At 47.3% G+C, this 24573-nt stretch overlaps 1 protein-coding gene across 2 annotated transcripts in view; it reads right to left on the bottom strand.

The window, feature by feature from the left end:
• Nucleotides 1-24573, bottom strand: part of CFAP95 (cilia and flagella associated protein 95) — a 90025-nt gene that overhangs the window by 10332 nt on the left and 55120 nt on the right. Inside the window, exon 6 of one of the 2 annotated variants that reach the window (XM_073652645.1) lies at nucleotides 13138-13478. The exons of the other annotated variant lie outside the window; for it this stretch is intronic. Coding sequence (XP_073508746.1) covers nucleotides 13138-13478 — 341 coding nt within the window. The remainder of the gene's footprint in view (nucleotides 1-13137; nucleotides 13479-24573) is intronic. 2 annotated transcript variants of the gene reach the window in all.

Here is a 24573-nt window from a genome sequence, read left to right as displayed (position 1 = left end):
GCTAGAGCCACACCTGGGGGGCGTGCTAGAGTTCAGGAGGGGTCTGAGTTGCTGCCCAAGGTCCCACCCCATAATATAGTGTGTTGGAGATGTCATACCCCTGGCCATATTGCCGCCCGGTGTCCCATAAACTCTGAGCCAATGGATTGCAACATGGGCAGGCGTTGCTCCTATTTTGCCTATCCCGCCTGCAGCACGGTTCCTCAACATGGCGAGGGCAATCAGGCATGCTCAGTGTCAGTAAACGGGGTACAAGTCTCTGGACCATTGGACTCAGGAAGTTTGGTGACCCTGATAAGGGCCACACTCCCTCATCGACTGGTTCCTGGGAAGGTGGTGGGTGTCCGGTGTATCCATGGGGATGCTAAGAACTATCCTGTGTCCCAGGTGGATGTAAACACGGACTATGACACCACATCTCATGAAGTGGCGGTCATTAAGGACCTATTTCATCCCATAATAATTGGACGTGACTTTGCATTATTCTGGGAAATGTGGAAGAAAGCGGGGACACCTGGTTGCTCGGACGACAGCCAGATCGCCCCTAAGGAAACTTACCCGCAGAACATGGTAGATGAGTTTCCCATGTGTGTGTTTGTGGGCGGTGAGGATGAGGCAACATCCCCTGAGGCCAATATCCCTGAGCTGGAGGTGTCCAAGGGAAACTTTGGAACTGCCCAACTCAGGGATTTAACTCTGAAAGGGGCCTTTGAAAATGTTACTGTGTTAAATGGGGTGCCTCAGGAATCGGGGGCTGATACTCGGTTCCCTCATTTTGCTGTTAATGGGGATTTGCTGTACAGAGTAACCAAGCCAAGGGGTGAAGTAATAGAACAGTTGCTGGTTCCAGGACCCTATAGATGCAGGGTGTTAGACATGGCTCATTCTCATGTGTTGGGTGGTCACCTGGGTGCAGACAAAACTCAGGAACGGATCCTCCAGAGATTCTACTGGTAAGGTTGCTATAGAGAAATAAAGAGTTATTGTCGTTCCTGCCCCACATGCTAGATAACCTCCCCAGTGGCCCACTTCCGCAGTCCCCTAGTGCCCCTACCCGTCATCGAGGTTCCATTCAAACGCATAGAAATGGATCTAGTGGGGCCTCTGGTCAAGTCCGCCCGAAGGCATCAGTATATTCTGGTGGTATTAGATTATGCTACACGGTATCCGGCGGCTGTACCACTTCGAAACTCCTCCGCCAGGTGTATAGCCCGGAAGTTAGTCCACATGTTTTCAAGAACGGGGTTGCCTAAGGAGATCCTAACAGACCAAGGAACTCCATTTATGTCGAAGGTCATGAGGGAATTGTGCAAGACATTGCAGATTGCACAACTGAGAACCTCCGTGTACCATCCCCAGACGGACGAACTGGTCGAGAGGTTTAACAAAACCTTGAAAGCAATGTTGAGGAAAGCAGTGGAAAAGGATGGCCGAGACTGTGACTGTCTGCTTCCCTATCTGTTGTTCGCCATCAGGGAAGTTCCACAAGCTTCCACAGGTCTCTCCCCATTTGAACTACTCTATGTTATGATCCGCAACAAGTGCTAAGGAAAGAAAGGGGAAAGCTATCCCTACAGTAAGACTAAGCTGAATCCCTACGATGTAGCGGACTGCCTGTTTCTTGCGAACAGACCCGCCTTAGTCCTCGGCTAGTCTGAACGAAGACCTAATGCATAAAGGGAAGGGGTCCCTAAAAGAACTAAGGACTGGAACAAAAATGGGACACCTCCTAAACAGAGAAGATTGTTGCAGAACACAAAAAGATAAATTGACAAAAAGGTACTAAAGGTCCCAGAAGGACCAAGAAAACTGACAGAGAAAGGCACAGAAGCACCTGGCTAGCAAAACAGTCAACACTGAAATCCAACACAACCAAACGGGCGGAGCTGGAATATATAGGCAGATGGTCACGTGACCGCAAAGCACAAGATGGAAAAAACAAACAGGAGGGTTCTAACACCCTATGGACGACACCCTCGAGGACTCCTGGATGTGGCGAAAGAGTCCTGGGAAGCTGAGACCACTCCCTATGGGAGCGTGGTGGAGCACGTTGCCCAGATGCAAGAGAGGATTGCCCACGTGATGCCCATTGTGATGGAGCACCTCCTCAAGGCACAAGAGGCACAGTCCAGGGTGTATAATAGGTCGGCCAGGGTGAGATCGTTCAACCCAGGAGATCGAGTGCTTGTGCTAGTGCCCACAGTGGAGAGCAAGTTCATGGCCAAGTGGCAGGGCCCCTATGAGGTGGTAGAGAAAGTGGGGGAAGTCAACTATAAAATCCACCAACTGGGGAAGAGGAAGCCCTACCAAATTTACCATGTTAACTTGATTAAGCCATGGCAAGATTGAGAGCCCGTGGAAGCTCCCTGTTTAGTGGCTGAGGCTGAGGCCGATGTGAAAGAGGTCAAGGTGGCAGAGTCACTGTCACGTGCCCAAAAGCAACAGTGCAAAGAGTTGCTACAGCGAAATAAAGACCTGTTTTCGGAGTTGCCAGGACTCCGGTCATAGAGCATGAGGTTCTCACAGAGCCTCATGTTCGCATCAATCTAAAACCATACCGGATCCCCGAGGCCCGCAGAGAGGTGATCTCAAAAGAAGTGAGGCGGATGCTTAACCTGGGAGTCATTGAAGAGTCCAAAAGTGGATGGTCCAGTCCTATAGTCTTAGTGCCAAAACCAGAAGGGGGAATGCCGGTTTTGCAACAACTATAGGAAGCTGAACGAGGTCTCGAAGTTCAACGCCTACCCAATGCCTAGGGTAGATGAGCTTATCGAAAGGCTAGGACCCGCTCGGTACATCACCACTCTGGACCTCACCAAAGGATATTGGCAAATTCCCCTGTCCAAAGAGGCCAAGGAGAAGACAGCCTTCTCGATGCCAGACGGATGTTATCAATACGTCAGGATGCCGTTTGGGTTGCAGGGAGCTCCGGCCACCTTCCAGAGAGCCATGGACCGGATCTTAGCACCCCACAAAAAGTATGCAGCGGCCTACCTAGATGACATCGTCATATTCAGCCAGGACTGGGAAAGTCATCTGGACAAAGTTCAAGTCATACTTGATGCCCTAAGGAAGGCGGGCTTTACTATCAACCCGAAGAAATGTGCCATGGGCATGGAGGAAGCCAAGTACCTAGGGTACGTGGTTGGTAGAGGGGAAATAAAACCACAAATAAATAAGGTTGAGGCGATGTTGAACTGGCCATAGCCCCTCTCGAAGAAGCAGGTCAGGGCGTTTCTAGGCATTGTGGGCTACTATCGAAGATTTGTCCCTAACTTTGCCCTGATAGCAGCCCCGCTGACGGATCTTCTCAAAGGGATGAAGTCAGCTATGGCCAAGTAGTCCCCGGAAGAAGAAGCGGCCTTCCAAGAATTGAAACAGGTCCTCTGTAAACAGCCAGTCTTGGTGGCGTCCAACTTCTCCAAGGAGTTTGTGGTCCAGACGGATGCATCAGATGTCGGGCTGCGAGCAGTCTTGTCCCGGGAGATTATACTTCAGTCGGAAGCTCTCCACTTGTGAGAAGAACTACTCCATTGTAGAAAAAGAATGTTTGGCCACTAAGTGGGCGTTAGACACTCTGAGGTATTACCTGTTAGGTAGAAGGTTCAGGTTAGTGACAGACCATGCCCCACTGAGGTGGATGCGAGAAAAGAAGGATAACAATGCCAGAGTGACTAGGTGGTTCCTGGCTCTACAAGATTTTAGTTTCTGGGTAGAGCATAGGCCTGGGAAACAACATGGGAATGCTGATGCCTTGTCAAGGGTTTATTGTATGGTGACAGAAGGTGCCAAGCCCCCTGGCTTTGGGCAGAGGGGGGGTATGTAAGGTGGCTGCCGGACAGGTCATGGACGGCAGGTATGTGTCCCCGAAGTGCCAAGCTTCGGTGATGTAGGACCCGGAGAAGCAGGCTCCAGCACACATAGTGCTGAGAGGAATTTAATGGGCTCGGATTACAGGGCCAGGTTTTACGAGCAGCTGAATGAGCTGGGGGGGAACAGCTGCTCACTTACCTCCAGTCCAGGTCTTGGAAGGCTGATTTAAGACAGCTGCGCCTGTCTCAGTCTTCCTGTGTGTGTTGGGCAAGGTGAGCAGACCTTGCATGTGTTTCTTAGACTCGGCAGGAGGCAGAGAAAAGCACTTTGTTTAAACGGCTGAGGCCGTGCTGCATGGACTTGTTATTTTGAGCTTTGTTCTGTTATTCCTTTTTTGTGCCAGGAAAAGGCTGTTACTTTTGTTTCCTCACTGGTGTATGGACACTAAATAAACCGCCAGTTTGCCAGTTTGTTTGAACCTACGGACTGCATCACTTTGTGAACCTGTGCCTACCTCCAACACGGCTCAGTGAGTACAAACCCCTACAATGTATGTATAACACACACACACACACACACACACACACACACACACACACACACACACACACACAGTGCTGGGCATACATGAGTACACCCCCTTTGAAAGGTAAGATTTTAATCAATATCTCACTGAATACAAGAACAATTTCCAAAATTTTGACAATACTGAGTTTCATAGAACATTTTTTCAACTCATAACACGAAAGTAAGGTTAATAATCTAAGTTGATGTAAAAATTAATATACCCCACATCAAAAACTGCTACATCTAGCATTTTTGTCTGACCTCCATGACTTTTAAGGACAGCACCAAGTCTTTTAGGCCTGGAATGAACAAGTTGGCGACATATTGCAACATCTTTTTCTATTTTTCAATAACAATCTCTAATAACCTCTGTTTAGAGCCTGGGTGTCGGATGGAGAGTTATGGTCCACTTTCCTCCACAGAATTTCCCGTAGTTGTTCGATTGGGTTCAGATCAGCAGACATACATGGCTACTGAATCACTTTCACGCTGTTCTTCTTCAAACATGCATCAGATGTGTGTTTTGGATCATTGTCATGTTGGAAAAGGGCACGTCTATCAAGGAAGTGATGGTAGCATCTTCTCTTTCAATATAGAGCAGTACATCTGTGAATTCATGATACCATGAATGAAATGTAGCTCCCTGACACCAGCAGCAATCTCGAAGCCCCACATAAGGAAACTGCCACCACGTTTCATTGTAGACACCATGCATTTAGAAAAGTTAATTGAGAAAAATTATGAAAGTTATATACTATTAACCTTACTTTTGTGGTATGGGTTAAAAAAATGTTCTATGAAACTCCGTGCTCTCAAAATTTTGAAAAGGATCTATGCATTCAGTGAGATTTTCATTGAAATCTTACTTTTCAAAGGGAGTGTACTGATTTATACTGAACATTGTGTGTGTGTGTGTATATATATTATATATATATATTGTGAGGTGGCAGCTGGACAGGTCGTGGACGGGAGGTATGTGTCTCCGAAGGGCCAAGCTTCGGTGATGTAGGACCCGGAGAAGCAGGCTCCAGCACACACAATGCTGAGAGGTGTTTAATGGTTCCGGATTATGGGTCCGGGTTTTCCGAGCACCTAAAAGAGCAGGGTGGGATCAGCTGCTCACTTACCTCCAGTTCAAGTCTTGGAATGCTTGATTTAAGGAAGCTGGTGCTGTCTCACTGTGTATTTGCAAGGTGAGGAGGCCTTGCATGTGCTACTCAGACCTGCTGAGGTCTGTCAGAAAAGGACTAATGTTTGAGAAAAAGCACGGCACTTCTGGATCCAAGTAGGATCCTAATCGGTAGTTTGAGTTGCAAGAGACACTTGGCACTCATGAAATGTATTCAGAATGAATTAATTTATTGTGGAAAATCCAGAAAATAATAAGAGACGTTTCGGTCAAAACAAGACGTTCATCAGTCCTCTGGATGGTGAAGTGCTGCTTACAACAGCGCTGGGTGCAACTTTCTCGGGAGCTGCTCCACATCTTCTCTCTGTTGTGCTCGCGCCCAGACTGACTGGCGTGAGCGTGATTAGTGATCCCACTGGACCATGAGGAGTGCCTGGAGGGGCGTAACTAAGTATCAACCCGGTCCGACCAAGGTCGCACGGCGGCTCAATCGACTCCGCAAACCAGGGAGGAACCGAGCAGAGGGACCAGGTGCTACTCCAGGTCAGACCCCGGTCACAGCTGTTGACCCACACCGGGGAATGTAGGAACAGGCAGGTTAGCTGGTATGCAGACAGGTGGGTACTGGCAGGCACGGCTGGTATGACGGCAGGTAGGTACTAGCAGGCACGGCTGGTATGAAGGCAGGTGGGTACTGGCAGGCACGGCTGGAATGCAGACAGGCAGATACTGGCAGGTATGAACGCAGGCTGGATAGGGACCAGTACAGACTGGGATACAGGAACAGAGCCGCAGGTGCGGTGGACTAGCAGAGCAAAACCGCAGGTATGGTGAACAAGCAGAGCGGAGCAAAACCGCAGGTGCGGTGAACAAGCAGAGCGGAGCATAACTGCAGGTGCGGTGAACAAGCAGAGCGGAGCAAAACCGCAGGTGCGGTGAACAAGCAGAGCGGAGCAAAACCGCAGGTGTGGTGAACAAGCGGAACAGAGCAGAACCGCCGGGGCGGTGAACCAGCAGAGCGGAACCGCCGGAGCGGTGAACAAACAGAGCAGAGCGGAACCGCAGGTGCGGTAAACAAGCAGAGCAGAGCGGAACCGCCGGAGCGGTGAACAAGCAGAGCAGAACAGAGCAGAAGATGCAGACAGACAGGACAGGGCTCTGTTCACATGGAACAAACTGGAAAATACAGGAAGATGGTTAGAACACAGGAGGTAGATACGGAGGAAGGGAAAGGGGACAAGCAGAACCAGATACACACAAGGTACTTACAATGAAGTAGCGAGTGGACACAAAACTCACAAACAGAAGTACAGAGACAAGGGTGTCGTATCAGACAGGACATTCAGTGTCTCCCACTCACACACCACCTCCTCATCTCGCCCCCTATCTGTTGGTGTCCCCCAAGGTTCAGTTATAGGACCTCTGCTCTTCTCCATCTACTCCTTTGGCCTGGGACAGCTCATAGAGTTTCACTGCCTTCAGTATCACCCCTATGCTGATGACACACAGATCTACCTCTCCGGACCCTACTAACCAAAATCCCACAATGTCTGTCCTCTATTTCATCCTTCTTCTCTGCTAGATTTCTAAAACTTAACATGGATAAAACTGAATTCATCATCTTTCCACCATCTCATTCACCCCCCCCCACCTGACATATCTATCAACGTCAATGGCTGTTCACTCTCCCCAGTCCCGCAAGCTTGCTGCCTTGGGGTAACCCTGGACTCTGATCTCTCCTTCAAACCACATATCCAAGCCCTTTCCACTTCCTGCCAACTCAAAAATATCTCCCAGATCTGCACATTCCTCAACCACGAATCTGCAAAAACACTAGTGCACACCCTCATCATCTCCCACCTCGACTACTGCAACCTCCTGCTCTGTGGCCTCCCTTCCAACACTCTCACACCCCTCCAATCTATCCGAAGCTCTGCCGCCCGACTAATCCACCTGTCCCCCCGCTATTCCCCCGCCGCTCCTCTCTGTCAATCTCTTCACTGGCTCCCCATTGCCCATAGACTCCAGTTCAAAACCCAAACCACGGCATACATACCTACACGCAACCTCCGATCCTTACAAGATCTCCTGCTCTACTCCCCTCTTATCTCCTCTTCCCACAATCGCATACAAGATTTCTCCCGTGAATCCCCCCTACTCTCGAACTCTCTACCCCAACATATCAGACTCGCCTACCGTGGAAACCTTCAAAAGGAACCTGGAGACCAACCTCTTCAGACAAGCCTACAACCTGCAGTAACCCTCGCCCCACCATACCACTGCACGACCAGCTCTACCCCCTTGTAGACTGTGAGCCCTTGCGGGCAGGGTTCTCATTCCTCCTGTACCAGTCGCAGTCACATTTTGTTCAAGATTATTGTAATTGTTTTTGTATGTATACCTCTTTTTCACATGTAAAGCGCCATGGAATAAATGGCGCTATAAAACAATAAATAATAATAATAATGACTTCGTGATCTACAGCCACGATTGGGGAAGTTTTCTGAGCAAAGTCCAGGCGATACTTGATGCTCTACGGAAGGCGGGGTTTTCCATAAAACAAAAAAAAATGTGCCATGGAGGAAGCCAAATACTTGGGCTATGTCATAGGCAGAGGTGAAATAAAGCCCCAAATAAATAAAGATGAGGTGGTCCAGAGTTGGCCACAACCTCTCTCAAAGAAGCAGGTCAGGGCGTTCTGGGACATCGAGGGTTACTACTGCCGGTTCATCCCTAACTTCGTCATGATAGCCGCCCCTCTGACAGACCTCCTTAAAGGGACAAAGTCGGCTATGGCTAAATGGTCTCCAGAAGCGGAGACGCTCTTCCAGGAACTGAAGCTAGCCCTTTGTAAACAGCTAGTGTTGGTGGCACCAGAAGAGCAGCCCATAATGTATCCAAGTTTGAAACTGTCATCCTGCGAGAAGAATTACTCCATAGTGGAGAAGGAATGTTTGGCCATCAAATGGGAATTGGACACTCTAAGGTACTACCTCCTAGGCAGGAAATTCAGGCTAGAGTCAGACCATGGTAAGCTGATGTGGATGAGGGAGAAGAAGGGGAACAATGCCCCAGTGACCAGGTGGTTTCTAGAATTTCAGGATTTTAGCTTCCACGTAGAGCATAGGCCTGGTAAAACTGCATGGCAATGCTAACACTCTGTCAAGGGTAAACTGTCTAATGGTGGAAAGTGCCAAGCCCCCTGGCTTTGGGCTGAGGGGGGGTATGTAAGGTGGCAGCTGGACATGTTGTGGACAGGAGGTATGAGTCCCCAAGGTGCCAAGCCTCGGTGATGTAGGACCCAGAGAAGCAGGCTCCAGCACACATTGTTGAGAGGTGTTTAATGGGCCTGGATTATGGGTCCAGGATTTCAGAGTAGCTGAAAGAGCTGGGTGGGATCAGCTGCTGACTTACCTCCAGTTCAGGTCTTGGAATGTCGGATTTAAGGCAGCTGGTGTTGTCTCACTGTGTCTGTGTCTTTGCAAGGTGAGGAGGCCTTGCATGTGCTGCTCAGACCTACTAGAGTCTGACAGAAAAAGACTGACATGTAAACGGCTGAGCCCGTGCGTTATATGGACTGGTTGTTTAGTTCCATTTTTGTGTTGTTATACCTTTTCGCACCTATTTGATTTTGTTAACCCTGACGGTTTATGAATTTTTAATAAGCCGCCTGTTTGTTTTGAAACAATGAACTGAATCCTGTGTGTGAACCAGCGTCTACCACAGAGCCGATCTCTCTGTTTGAAATGTGGGCAACGTTCCAGGAAAACGTGTAGCTGCTATGTCCTAGGTAAAGACGGCTATAGGAATGGAACAGTGGGTAAACAAAATGGAGGAGCTGATAAAGCACCTGATCCTAAGCCAACAGCAGCAACATCAGCAGTAGCTACAGCAGCACTGAGAGCAGCAGCAGCATGCCCAGCAGGAGACAAACTCCTGACGCAACAGATGGAATTCCTGGCAGGGGATGTCCACAGCAGAGGAAGCGCCCATCCCCCAAGTCTAGGTGAAGACACCAACGTCTGGAAGGCAGTAAGATGGGTCATGCAGAAGAGGACACTCACAATATTTATTATATATACATATAAATACACACAGGGCTGGCTATTTAAAGCCCAAACACTCCCCTGATTGGGAGGGATGGTGGATAATGTCCCACCTTGCACTTTTGTTATCCACTAAAAACATTCCCTTGTAAATGTGGTTCTATTAACTCTCTCTGCACCTACTTGTGCAGGAGAACTTGCATGTTTTCACATCACTGAGCTTAAGAGTCTCAGCGACACATACCTCCCTTCTGACACACAACCAGTGACTTTGTCACATATTCCCCCCCTCTGCCAAAAGTCGGGGGTTTTGGCACCTTCACTCACTAGACAGGGAAGTCTGGACAGGGCATCGGCATTAGCATGCAGTTTCCCTGGCCTGTGCTCTACCAAAAAACTAAAGTTCTGGAGGGCCAGGAACCACCTGGTCACCAGGGCATTTTTTCCCATCCTTTCCCTCATCCATCCCAGAGGGGCATGGTCTAAGACCAGTCTGAATTTGTGGCCTAACAGGTAGTACCTAAGAGTATCAACCGCCCACTTGACGGCCAGGCAGTCCTTTTCCACGATTGCATAATTCTTTTCGCAGGCCAAGAGTTTTCTGCTCAAGTACAGAATGGGGTGTTCCTCCCCATTTACTTCCTGAGATAAGACGGCTCCTATGCCGACGTCTGAGGCGTCTGTCTGGAGCACAAACTCTTTCCGGAAGTCAGGTGCGATCAAGACTGGCTGGTTGCAAAGGGCGTGTTTCAGCTCCTGGAACACTATATCTGCTTCAGAAGACCACATAGCCATCGCAGTCTTCGTACCTCTAAGTAAGTCGGTTAGGGGTCCCGCTATTGTGTTGAAATTCGGGATAAAGCGCCGATAATACCCCACGATACCCAGAAAGGCCCGTACCTGTTTCTTGGAGGCCGGTTGCGGGCAATTCTGGATGGCCTCCACCTTGTTCATTTGCGGTTTTCTTTCGCCCCTTCCAACCACGTAACCAAGTATTTCGCCTCTTCCTTTTCTATGGTGCATTTTCTTGAGTTTATGGTAAACCTTTCTCAATGCATCCAGTACTGCCTGGACCTTCTCCAATCTGGGCTGAAAATCACGATGTCGTCCAAGTAAGCGGCAGCGTAATTTTCATGTGAGCCCAGAATCCGGTCCATGGCCCTCTGAAAGGTAGCTGGGGCCCCCTGTAGCCCGAACGGCATTCTAGTAAATTAAAAACATCCGTCGGGTGTGGAGAAAGCCGTTTTCTCCTTGGCTCCTGGGGCCAGGCGAATCTGCCTGTATCCTTTTGTTAGGTCCAGGGTAGCGATGTACCTAGCAGGCCCTAGCCTCTCAATAAGCTCATCGACCCAGGGCATCGGGTAGGCGTCGAACTTGGACATGTCATTCCTGTAATCATTACAGAACCGCCATTCTCTGTCCGGCTTAGGCACAAGGACAATCGGGCTGGACCAGCTGCTCTTAGATTCCTCGATAACGCCCAGGCTCAACATTCTCCTCACCTCCTTGGAGATCACCTCACGGCGGGAATTCGATACGGCCTTTGGTTCACCCGTACATGCGGTTCCGTCAGGATTTCATGCTCCACAACTTGTGTACATCCGGGTAATTCTGAGAACAGGTCTCGGTTTCTCTGCAAGAGTTCTCGGCACTGTTGTTTCTGGGCCGGTGACAGTGTCTCTGCCACTGTAACATCCTCGACCCTGGCTTCAGTATTTGCCCCTAGGGATGGAGCTTCCACCAGTTCCCTGTCTCGCCACAGCTTCAGTAAGTTGATGTGGTAGATCTGATATGGCTTCCTTCTCTCTGGCTGGTGGACCTTGTAGTTGACTTCACTCAGCTTCTGAACTACTTCTTACGGTCCAACACCAACACCCGATCTCCCGGGTTGAATTGTCTCAGCCTTGCGACCCAATTGTAGAGCTTCTTGTGCCTGTAGAAAGCTCTCCTTCACTGTCATAACCCTTTCGATCCGGTCCTGCATTTGGGCCACATGCTCGATGACACTCCGGTGGGGTGTAACCTCTGCTTCCCAGAAGTCTATGTCCAGAAGTCCGCGAGGGTGTCGTCCGTATAGCAGTTCAAACGGCAAGAATCCTGTAGAGCTCTGGGGAACTTCCCTAATGGAGAACAGCAGGTACAGCAGCAGGCAATCCCAGTCTCATCCATCCTTCTCCACAACTTTCCTTAACATCGACTTTAAGGTCTTGTTGAACCTTTCTACCAGTTCGTCCGTTTGCGGGTGGTATACCGACATTCGGAGTTGTGTAATTTGGAGGGCCTTACACAATTCTCTCATCACCTTTGACATGAACGGAGTTCCCTGGTCCATCAGGATCTCCTTTGACAGACCTGTCCGGGAGAAAATGTGAACCAGCTCTCTGGCGATACTTCTGGTGGAGGAATTTCTTAATGGTACTGCCTCCGGATATCGCATAGCATAGTCCAATATAACCAGAATGTATTGGTGTCCCCGGGCAGACTTCACCAGGGGTTCGACAAGGTCCATGGCGATCCGGTCAAATGGGACCTCTATGAGAGGTAACTGCACTAGGGGGCTCCGGAAATGGGACACGGGAGCCGTTCGCTGACAGGTGGGACATGACCGGCAGTAGTTCACAATCTCCCAATGACATCCAGGCCAGCAGAACCTTTGTTGGACCCGATCTCGAGTCTCATCTACCCCTAGATGCCCACCAAGATGTGAGAATGGGCTAGGCCTAAGACTCTACGCCTATAGGGTCCCAGCACTACCAACTGCTCTATTACCTCCCCTTTTGGGTTAGTGACCCTATAAAGAAGCTCCTCATTGAGTGCAAAACATGGGAACCTGGTGTCAGCCCCCAGCTCCTGGGCAACCTCATTGATCACAGACATATTGTCAAATGCAAATTTCAAGGTGAGATCCTGCATCTGCACAGTCCCAAAGTTCCCCTAGACACCCCCAAGTCTGGAATCTCCTCTTCCGGGGTAACCACCTCGTCTTCATCCCCCGCAAAGACACACAGGGGAAAGTCATCTGCCTCTGACTGCGACGGTGATGCATCATGGGGTGACCGGCTCTCAGTTGAGACACTTGGCACCCCCGCTTTCCGCCACAAGTCCCAAAACAGACTGAAGTCCCGCCCTTTTATCACCGGGTGGAGCAGATTCCTAACCACGCCCACCTCATGGGACTCAGCTCCAGTCAGTATGTATTGTCACTCTGGCAATAGGGTAATCCTTTGCGTCCCCGTGGATGCACCGCACACCCACGTTTTTCCCGGGGATCAACTGGTGTGGGAGCTCTCTGAGTACAGGAGTCCTGCCACCAGTACCCCATTAACAGTCACCGGACATGACAAAATTCCAGCTTTTAATTTTGCATATTCTCGGGCATCCTGCAAGGCTAAGTCATAATATGCTTTCTGGGGTTCCCTCATCAGGTATGGCGCCAACACCTCTGCCCCATGCTCTGGAGGCAGCTTCTCCCTCTCGGCGACCCTCTTGAACACCATCAGAAAAGCTTCTACGTCATCACCAGGAGTCATTTTCTGCAGCGCTCCCCTTACTGCCGTTCTGACAGAAAAGTCGTCCACTGACCTTATCGTTGGAGCTGTTGCCGAGCCACGGATCGCCTCTGCAAGCAAATCGAACTGCTGCTGCTGTTGTCGGCACTGGTCCTGGAGGGCCTGCTGCTGGAGCTGGAGCTGCTGCATAAGCAGTTTGGTGGTCTCCTGTTGCGCCATCTGCTGCTGCTGTTGCATCTGCTGGTGCTGTGTTTCTTGCTGTTGGTGCTGCGCATTCTGCGCGTGCTGTGCCTGCAACAATTGTTTAAGGAGGTTCGCCATCTTGTCCGGTGTCACTTGCTGGCTCACAGCCGACTTCACCCAGGACATGCAGGTCTTCCTGTGACAGTCACACGTGTTCGCTGGGAGTGTTGCCTGCAATTTTAACACCATGATATAGCGACAAGTTCGGCTGTATGCGGAGGTAAAACACGGGATACTGTCTTTTTAAATTTTCGGGTTAGTTTATTTCGCAGTCATAAACTACCCTGTAGTCCAAAAAGAAAACACAGCCCATTCGGCTAAAGAGACAAAATAAAATACAAAACTTGCAGCACAGTCCGTATCTCGGCCAAGGTCTGGCCACACACAGTTAGCCACGCACAGGTTCAGCACAGCACGTGCTAGCTCCTTCCTGAAACAAAGTTTCCCCAGGTACTGAACACACCTGAGTGTCAGGGCTGGCTATTTAAAGCCCGGACACTCCCCTGATTGGGAGGGATGGTGGATAATGTCCCACCCTGCACTTTTGTTATCCACTAAAAACATTCCCTTGTAAATGTGGTTCTATTAACTCTCTCTGCACCTACTTGTGCAGGAGAACTTGCATGTTTTCATATCACTGAGCTTAAGAGTCTCAGCGACACATACTTCCCTTCTGACACACTACCAGTGACTTTGTCACAATACATACACACACAGTGGGGAAAATAAGTATTTGATACACTGCCGATTTTGCAAGTTTTCCCATCTACAAAGCATGTAGAGGTCTGTAATTTTTATCGTAAGTACACTTCAACTGTGAGAGACAGAATCTAGAAGAAAATCCCCCAAAAATCACACTGTATGATTTTTACATAATTAATTTGCATTTTATTGCATGAAATAAGTATTTGATACAATAGAAAAACAGAACTTAATATTTGCAATTACAGAGGTCAGACGTTTCCTGTAGTTCTTGACCACGTTTGCACACACTGCAGCAGAGATTTTGGCCACTCCTACATACAGATCTTCTCCAGATCTTTCAGGTTTCGAGGCTGTCACTGGGCCACTCCTTAGTTGCCCTGGCTGTGTGTTTCGGTTCATTGCCATGCTGGAAGACCCAGCCACGACCCATCTTCAATGCTCTTACTGAGGGAAGGAGGTTGCAAAAATCTTGCGATACATGACCCCATCCATCCTCCCTTCAGTACTGTGCAGGCGTCCTGTCCCCTTTGCAGAAAAGCAACCCCAAAATATGAGGTTTCCCCCACCATGCTTCTCAGTTGGGAGGTTGTTCTTGGGGTTGTACTCATCCTTCTTCTTCCTCCAAACAGAGAGAGTGCAGTTGACACCAAAAAGTTCTGTTTTGGACTCATCTGACCACATGACCTTCTCCCATGCCTCCTCTGGATCATCCAGGTAATCATTGGTGAACTTCAAACGGGCCTAGACATGAGCTGGCGTGAACAGGGGGACCTTGGGTGCCCTGCAGGATTTTTAATCCATGACGGCGTAGTGTGTTAGTAACAGTAATGTTTCAGACTGAGGTCTCAGCTCTCTTCAGGTCATTGACAAGATCCTCCTGTGTTATTCTGGGCTGATTCCTGACCTTTCTCAGAATCATCCTTACCCCACGAGGCGAGATCTTTCATGGAGCCCCAGACCAAGGAAGACTGACAGTCATCTTGTGATTCTTCCATTTTTTAATGATTGCGCCAACAGTTGTTGCCTTCTCAACAAGCTGCTTGCCTATTGTCCAGTAGCCCATCCCAGCCTTGTGCAGGTCTACTATTTTGGCCCTGGTGTCCTTAGACAGCTCTTTGGTCTTCGCCATTGTGGAGAGGTTGGAGTGTAATTGATTGTGTAATGAATTCAAACAAGTGCAGTAATACAGGTAATGAGTGCAGAGTAGGAGGGTTTCTTAAAGAAAAACTAACAGGTCTGTGAGAGACCGAATTCTTGCTAGTTGGTAGGTGATCAAATACTTATTTCATGCAATAAAATTCAATTTAATTATTTAAAAATCATACACTGATTTTCTGGGTTTTTTTTTAGATTCTGTCTCTCACAGTTCTTGAAGAGTATCTACGATGAATATTACAGACCTCTCCATTTTTTGTAGGTGGGAAAACTTGCAAAATCGGCAGGGTATCAAATACTTATTTCCCCCACTGTATACAGTGCTGTGCAAGAGTTTTAAGCAGATCTGCATAAAGCAGTTATCTCAACATCTTTGAGTGTGGTTAAGATTCTGGAAGAGACTGAAGGATTTGTGCAAGTCTACATCCAAAAAGATCTGTGGTTGGTCCTCCGAGATGTTTGGAACAACCTCCCTGCCAAGTTCCACCAAAAACTGTAACAAGGAAAATTGATGCTTTGATGCTGTTTTAAAGGAAAAGTGTGATCACACCAAATATTGATTTGATTTAGGTATTTCTTTAGCTCATTAACTTTCCATTTTGTTACTTGATAAAAATATACTATTAAACACTTCTACTTTCGAAAGAATTTATACTTTTACAGCATTTTTCCACACCTGTCTAAAATGTTTGCATAGTACTATAAATATACTTTATACATATGTGTGTGTGTGTGTTTATGTGTGTACATATGTGGACAAAACTGTTGGTACCCTTCTGGTAAAGTAAGAAAAACCCACAATGGTAACGGAAATAGCTTGAAGCTGACAAAAGTAATTTTCAATTTAAACTTACTGAATATAAACTAATGAAAATCAGCAATTACTTTTGAATTGTGGCTCAACATAAAAAAAACAACACAAACTAATTAATGAAAATGGTCTGGACAAAAATCATAGTGTCTTCAATTTAAAGGGGTTGCCGGTCTTAAGCTACAAATCTGCAGTCACTCTAGGTGACTGCAGACTTGTGAATACTCATGACGCACACACTGCAAGCTTTGATGATTCTCTGGTGTCGGCGCCGGGCAGTCATGTGACTGCAAGTATGCGGTATGCATTCTCCTGGCCACATTTCGACTAGACTTTCTGGCCTCGCTCAATATACTTGCATTGAGCGAGGCCACACCCATCTAGACAGAATGTGGCTGGGAGTATGCATATCACATACTTGAGGTCATATGACTGCCCGCTACTGGCGCTGGCAAATCCTCATTGCATGCAGTGCACGCATTGTGAGGATTCAGAAGTCTGCAGTCACAGAGTGTCTGCAGACTTGTAGCTTAAGACTGGACAACCCCTTTAATATTTTGTTGCACAACCCTTTGAGGCAATCAGTGCAAACAAACGATTTCTGTAACTCTCAGTGAGACTTCTGGACCTGTCCATGGGAATTTTGTCCCACTCATTGCGAGTAAACTGCTCCAGCAGTCTCAGGTTTGAAAGGTACCTTCTCCAGACAGCATTTCAGCTCCTTCCAGAGATGCTCAATATGATTTAGATCAGGGCTCCTAGAAGGCCACCTGACAATAGTCCAATTGTCATGGCACTGTTTTCGGATATTTCGGGGCTAGGGGCTCCTTCCCTATCTCTAAAGCGAGGGGCGCCCTAGCTATACCTGCTCCCCGGATTACTTTTAATGGTGAAGACGCTGGTGCCACGTTCCTTGCTGAGCTCCTAAATCAGCCCTTATCTGTCCTCTCCGTCACCCAGGGAAGTGGGGAGTAATAGTGTATAAGAATACACAAACCAGACTAAGAAGAGAAGATGTACAGGGATAAATAAAAATACCAATCATACGAATATGCACTCACAAACAACAGAGTGGAACACCGGGAAGTAAAGGAAGGAAAACCCAAATAGGAGAGGATGAGGATATGCACACAGACAATTCTCGAAGCAATAGCCTTTAGAACAACATTCCAAGCACCTTCTCAAACAACCAACACCTCCAACTCCAGAACTAGGCAGTATGAAACTAACACTGGCAATCCCTGATTGCCAGAGGCAAGTATATATAGCAGAGGGGAGTGACCAATACTGAACAGCTGAGAGCATCAAAGTAAGAAAGCTCCAGAAGCTCTTAACTGAAAAGATTAACCCCTGCACTGTTTAACATTATGGTGTAATGATTCTAATCTCCGTCTTCTGGCTCCTCTCTGTCGCGGTAAACCCATGACACCAATGCTTTCCTCTTAGCAATTCTTGGATGATGAAAGGCTAACCCCAAGAACTGCTACTCTAACTAAAACTTTTTGACACTGTGTTGCACATTGTACTTCAGAATGCCTTGATAGTCTTGAACCCTGCACAGATTCAAGACACTGTGTGTCAGATGCAGCAAGGCAGCCCCAAAACATAATCACATTTTTCACAGTAGACACTATGTTCTTTCTTCATTTTTGCATCTGTGAATTTAGAGCTGATGTAACTTGCCAAAAAGCTCCAGTCTTGTGTTAGATGTCCAAAAGACATACTCCCAGAAGCTTTGTGACTTATATGCATTTTACCAAATTCCAGTCTTGCTTTTTTATGATTTGCTTTCAAAAGTGGTTTCCTCCTCAGTCATTTTCCATGAAGTCCACTTTTGCCACGACAGTGATGGATAATGCGATTTGACACTGATGTACCTTGACCTTGGAGTTCACTTCTAATCTCTTTGTAAATTGTTCTGGGCTCCCTGGTTATCACTGTTATGATCTGTCTCTTCAATTTGATTACAGTCCCATAGACCGTCAATTTCTGAATAATATGTGCAACTGCAGTAATAGGAACATCAGGCTGTTTGGAGATGGTCTCATAGCCTTTACCTTTTGTCTATAATTTTCTTTCTAATCTCCTGAGACAACTCTCTCCTCTGTCTTCGGTCCATGTTCAGTGTAGCCATGATGCCAAATAGAACAGTGGCTACTTTTCACCTATTAAATAAGCAGACTGACTGATTACAAGTCTGAAGACACGTGTGATGTTAATTACAGGATGCACCTTCCTTTAAGATGTCCAAATAGTCAAAGTATTTTCAATCTTTTATAGGGGTACCATAATTTTGTTCAGGCCATTTTCATTAGCTTGTTGTTTTTTTACATTTTTCTGTTGAACAACAATTCAAAAGCAATCTCTGATTTTTATTAGTTAATTTTCAGTTCTCATAGCCATAGGCTGTGTGCCCACGATGCGTTTTTAATGCGTTTCTGCAGCGTTTTTGCAGCAGCGGAAACGCTGTGGAAACGCATTAAAAACGCATAGTAGAAGGCCTGCCATGTTCCCCAATGATAATCTGCATGTGCTGTGCACACGCTGCGGAAATTTCCGCTGCGGGTTATCATTGTGGAAAAAAACGCAGCACTACCAATTATGCTGCGTTTTCGCCGCCATTGACTTGCATTAGAACGCGCCAATACCGCAAGACTGCATCTGTACTTGTGTAATTGGCGCGTTCTAATGTGCGGATGGTACCCGGGTGTAGAGGAGAGTCTCATCCACACCCAGGTACCATTAAAAAAATCGGTAAAAAAAGAATAAAATAAAAAATAAATGTATATTTACCTTCCGGCGGCCCGCGGTGCGCTCCTCCTTGCTTCCCGACACTTCACAGTGGATTGAAGGACCTGCGCTGACATCAGAGTCATGTGACGGGTCACGCGACGCTGACGTCGGCAGGTCTTTCAATCCAACGCTGCCGGCAGCCGGGACCGAGCGAAACAAGCCAGCGCGGGCCATCGGAGGGTAAGTATATATTTATTTTTTTATTTTTAACCACTCTCTCGGTCACACTATATAAATCCATGCCGTTTGCATGGATTTATATAGTGTGACCTAGTTGTCACAAGCACTTTCCAAGTGATGCTATCGCCTGGAAAGAACTTGTCAATCTGCATGCGGAAATGTCAGTGAATAACGCTCCATTTCCGCATGTCCCTGGCAGGAAAACGCATGTACAATCCGCATGTACAATCCGCATGTACTATCTGCATGCGTTTTTTTCTGCCAGGAAGATGCAGAAACGCTCAGGAAAAAATCCTGAGCATTTCTGCATCGTGGGCACATAGCCTTACAGTGAAAAGTGACCTCCTGCTCACCCAGCAAACACTGAAGTGATGTGGCAGGTCATAAATTGCAGAAGACACTGGAACGGCACTGATAGCAGGAGAAGATGGTGACAAGTAAGTACATTGCACAAAAAATATAAATGCAACACTTTTGTTTTTGCTCCCATTTTTCATTAACTTAACCTGTTAACGACCGCTGATATGCCTTTTTCATAGCGGACGTTAAGGGTACTTATTCCTCAGCGCCGCTCTATCACGGCGCTGAGGAATAATGGTATAGTGCCGCCCGGCGGCAATTCCCGCGTGTGTCAGCTGTCTGTGACAGCTGACACCCTGCAGTATCGGCCATGGCCGGTTTCGATGCCGATTGGGGCCGATTAGCCCCTTAAATACCGCTGTCAATCATGACAGCGCTATTTAAGTGGCTACAAGGGGGTCGTTGCGAGTCCCGATGGTTACCATGGTACCCTGAGATCATGTGAAATCACTAAAATCCGTTTTGCCACTCAAAACGCAGCGTTTGAGATAAAACAAAAATAAACTAAAAAACGTACACATAATTGGTATTGACGCGTCAGGAACGACCCGCTCTATAAAACTGTCACGTTATTTATTCCGTTTGGCGACCGCTGTAAAAAAAATATAAGAACACGCCAAAAATGTCGCTTTTTCATCATAGTGACTCACAAAAAAGTGAATAAAAATCAATCAAAAAGTCATATGTAAAACAAAATATAGAAATAAAAACGCCAAACCATCCTGCAAAAAACAAGCCCTAATATAGCTCATTCGGCAAGAAAATTAAAAAGTTACAGCTCTGAGCATATGATGATGCAAAAACAAATTCATTTTTGTAAAATGTTGTTTTAGTCTATAAAAATAGTAAAGCATAAAAAAAATCTATATATCTGGTATCGCTGTAATTCTACCGACCCGATGGACAAATCACCTTTAACGCACAGTGAACGGCGCAAAAAATAATTCATTCGGTGTCTTAAAATGTGAATGAAAAGTGATCAAAAAATATTAGGTGCCCCAAAATGGTACCAAAAAAATCTGCAACTTGACCCGCAAAAAATAAGCCCTCATGCAGTTCTGTTCGCCAAAAAATAAAAAAGTTACAGCTCTCAGAATATGGTGACGAAAAAAAAATACTTGTTATAAAAAAGGATTTTTACTGTGTGAAAGCAGCAAAACAAAAAAAGCATGTAAATATGGTATCGCTATATTCGCACTGACCTGAAGAACAAATTCGCCTTATCACTAGAGATGAGCGGTGTTCGACTAGAACTGTTCGCCAATCTCAAATTCGAGCTGTTTTGGGCGGTGTTCGAGTTGTTCGACGAACCCGAACGATTTGCAAAAAATTCGGCTGTTCGAGGTTATGTTCGATAACTGTTCGTGCACCAAAAGCGTGTCCTGCATGTCTGGCGCTATTTAGAGCACCAATCATGCAGGGATTGTCTGCCACTCACTGTAATGCCACAGCCATGGTGGTTGTGGCATTAGAGTGATTGCCCAAATCGATGGGAACTGTGCTCACAGTGAAACATGAAAAGCGGCAATTCAGCAGCGGCGTACACCGGTACCCGACAATTTAGAACCGAAAGAATAGAGCTTCACACATAGATTAGATAGATAGAAACATGTCAGTCACATATATAAGAAGTACAGTGACAGTGTTGATTACTGTACTTGTCATTTAGTGTAAAGGATTTATAAAAAAAATATTAGTGTTTTCATGCACCGTCTCTTTAAAAAAGCCGGCCGGCAATTCAGCAGCGGTACCCGACAATTTAGAATAGAAAGAATAGAGCATCACACATAGATTAGATAGATAGAAACATGTCAGTCACATAAATAAGAAGTACAGTGACAGTGTTGATTACTGTACTTGTCATTTAGTGTTAAAATAAAGGATTTATTTAAAAAAAAATTGGCGTGGGGTCCCCCATAATTTTAGTCTCTAGCGGAGGTTAAGCAGACGGCTGGGGCAGATGTTTGAAGCCTGGGAAGGGGTAATACCCACGGAGCTTCCCAGGCTACTAATATCAGCCCCCAGCTGAATGCCTAGCCTTTACTAGCAATTAAAATGGGGGACCCCCCAAAAAAATGACGTGGGGTCCCCCCTATTTTAATAGCTAGCAAAGGCTAGGCAGACAGCTGGGGGCTGATATTAATAGCCCAGGAAGGGTGCCATGAATATTGGCCCCCTCCCAGGCTAGAAACACCAGCCGTCAGCCACCCCAGAAATGGCACATCCATAGGATGCGCCAATTCTGGCACTTAGCCTCGCTCTTCCCACTGCCCTGTAGCGGTGGCAGTGGGGTAATAGGGCTGGGGTTGATGTCAGCTTATAATGCCAGCTGACATCAAGCCCAGGTTAGTAATGGAGAGGCGTCTATAAGACACCCCCATTACTAACCCTATAGTCAAAGTTAAAAAAAAACACAAACACCCAGAATAAAGTCATTTAATTGAAATAAAGACACAATTCTTTATTGTTCTAAATTAAACCATACTTACGATTACGCCCATTCCAGCTGAAGCCAACGATCCCCTGCAATAAAAGAAAAATAATAAAGCAACATAATCCTTACCTTCCCATGGTTCCCACGACAGCTTCAGCTCTGCTACATCGAGATGACAGGCTGGACCGCAGCAGTAAGCTGCCATCCAGCCTGTCATCCCGCAGACACTGAGAAGCGCAGGCTTGCTTGCGCTCCTCAGCGTCTCTCTGTGACGGCATCCAGATGAGCCGAGTTCATGTCCAATGAACTCGGCTCACCTCATGCACGTCACTGACAGCGTGGGAAAATTCTCACGCTGAAGCGCTGAGTGCAGGAGAATTCTCCCACGCTGTCAGTGACGTGCATAAGGTGAGCTCATGTCCAATGAACTCAGCTCACCTCCTGCACGTCACTGACAGCGTGGGAGAATTCTCCTGCACTCAGCGCTTCAGCGTGAGAATTCTCCCACGCTGAAGCCTGAGTGCAGAATTTTCCCACGCTGTCAGTGACGTGCATAAGGTGAGCTCATGTCCAATGAACTCAGCTCACCTCCTGCACGTCACTGACAGCGTGGGAGAATTCTCCTGCACTCAGCGCTTCAGTGTGAGAATTCTCCCACGCTGAAGCGCTGAGTGCAGGAGAATTTTCCCACGCTGTCAGTGACGTGCATGAGGTGAGCCGAGTTCATTGGACATTAACTCGGCTCATCTGGATGCCCTCACAGAGAGACACTGTGGAGCGCAAGCAAGCCTGCGCTTCTCAGTGTCTGCGGGATGACAGGCTGGATGGCAGCGTTCTGCTGCGGTCCAGCCTGTCATCTCGATGTAGCAGAGCTGAAGCTGTCATGGGAACCATGGAAAGGTAAGGATGATGTTGCTTTATTATTTTTCTTTTATTTCAGGAGATCGTTGGCTTCAGCTGGAATGGGCGTGACGGTAAGTATGGTTTAATTTAGAACAATAAAGAATTGTGTGTTTATTTCAATTAAAGGACTTTTTTCTGGGTGTTGTGTTTTTTTTAAATACTTTACTAGAAATTCATGGTGGTCATGTCTAATATTGGCCTGACCCCATGAATTTCGGGCTTAGGGCCAGCTGATAATGCCAAGCTGGCCCTAACCCCTTTATTACCCAGTGAGCCACCGCATCAGGGCCCTGGATGAGTTGGGTACAGCGCCAGAAGATGGCGCTTCTATGAACGCGCCATTTTCCGGGGTGGCTGCGGACTGCAATTTGCAGCGGGGGTGGCCCAGAAAGCTTGGGCCTCCCTGCGCTGCGGATTCCAGCCCCCAGCTGCCTAGTTGTACCTGGCTGGACACAAAAACAGGGCGAAGCCCCACGTCAATTTTCTTTAAATTATTTCATGAAATAATTAAGAAAAAAAGGGCTTCCCTATATTGTTGTGTCCGGCCAGGTACAAATAGGCAGCTGGTGGTTGGGGGCAGCCCGTTCCTGCCTGCTGCACCTGACTGGACACAAATATAGTGCGAAGCCCCACGTCAATTTTTTTTAAATTATTTCATGAATTTCCTGAAATAATTTAAAAAATTGAAGTGGGGCTTCGCACTATATTTGTGTCCAGCCAGGTACAGCAGGCAGGAACGGGCTGCCCCCAACCACCAGCTGACTATTTGTACCTGGCCGGACACAACAATATAGGGAAGGCCTTTTTTTCTTAATTATTTCATGAATTTCATGAAATAATTTAAAAAAATTGAAGTGGGGCTTCGCACTATATTTGTGTCCAGCCAGGTACAGCAGGCAGGAACGGGCTGCCCCCAACCACCAGCTGCCTATTTGTACCTGGCCGGACACAATATAGGAAAGGCCTTTTTTTCTTAATTATTTCATGAATTTCATGAAATAATTAAAAAAAATTGAAGTGGGGCTTCGCACTATATTTGTGTCCAGCCAGGTACAGCAGGCAGGAACGGGCTGCCCCCAACCACCAGCTGACTATTTGTACCTGGCCGGACACAACAATATAGGGAAGCCCTTTTTTTCTTAATTATTTCATGAATTTCATGAAATAATTAAAAAAAAAATACGTGGGGCTTCGCCCTATTTTTGTGTCCAGCCAGGTACAACTAGGCAGCTGGGGGCTAGAATCTGCAGCGCAGGGAGGCCCAAGCTTTCTGGGCCCCCCCGCTGCAAATTGCAGTCCGCAGCCACCCCGGAAAATGGCGCGTTCATAGAAGCGCCATCTTCTGGCGCTGTACCCAACTCATCCAGGGCCCTGGTGCGGTGGCTCACTGGGTAATAAAGGGGTTAGGGCCAGCTTGGTATTATCAGCTGGCCCCAAGCCCAAAATTCATGGGGTCACGCCAGTATTAGACATGACCGCCATGAATTTCTAGTAAAGTATTTAAAAAAAACACAAACACCCAGAATAAAGTCCTTTAATTGAAATAAACACACAATTCTTTATTGTTCTAAATTAAACCATACTTACCATCACGCCCATTCCAGCTGAAGCCAACGATCTCCTGCAATAAAAGAAAAATAATAAACCAACCTCATCCTTACCTTTCCATGGTTCCCACGACAGTTTCAGCTCTGCTATATCGAGATGACAGGCTGGACCGCAGCAGAAAGCTGCCATCCAGCCTGTCATGCCGCAGACACTGAGAAGAGCAGGAATGCTTGCGCTCCTCAGTGTCTCGCTGTGACGGCATCCAGATGAGCCGAGTTCATGTCCAATGAACTCGGCTCACCTCATGCACGTCACTGACAGCGTGGGAAAATTCTCACGCTGACGTGCTGAGTGCAGGAGAATTCTCCCACGCTGTC

Source organism: Phyllobates terribilis, unplaced genomic scaffold, assembly GCF_046119375.1.
Source record: "Phyllobates terribilis strain yellow unplaced genomic scaffold, ASM4611937v1 Scaffold_1__5_contigs__length_1240528914, whole genome shotgun sequence".
Lineage (NCBI taxonomy): Eukaryota > Metazoa > Chordata > Amphibia > Anura > Dendrobatidae > Phyllobates > Phyllobates terribilis.
Note: the sequence above shows the minus strand (reverse complement) of the source record. Positions and strands in the feature narration are given on the sequence as shown.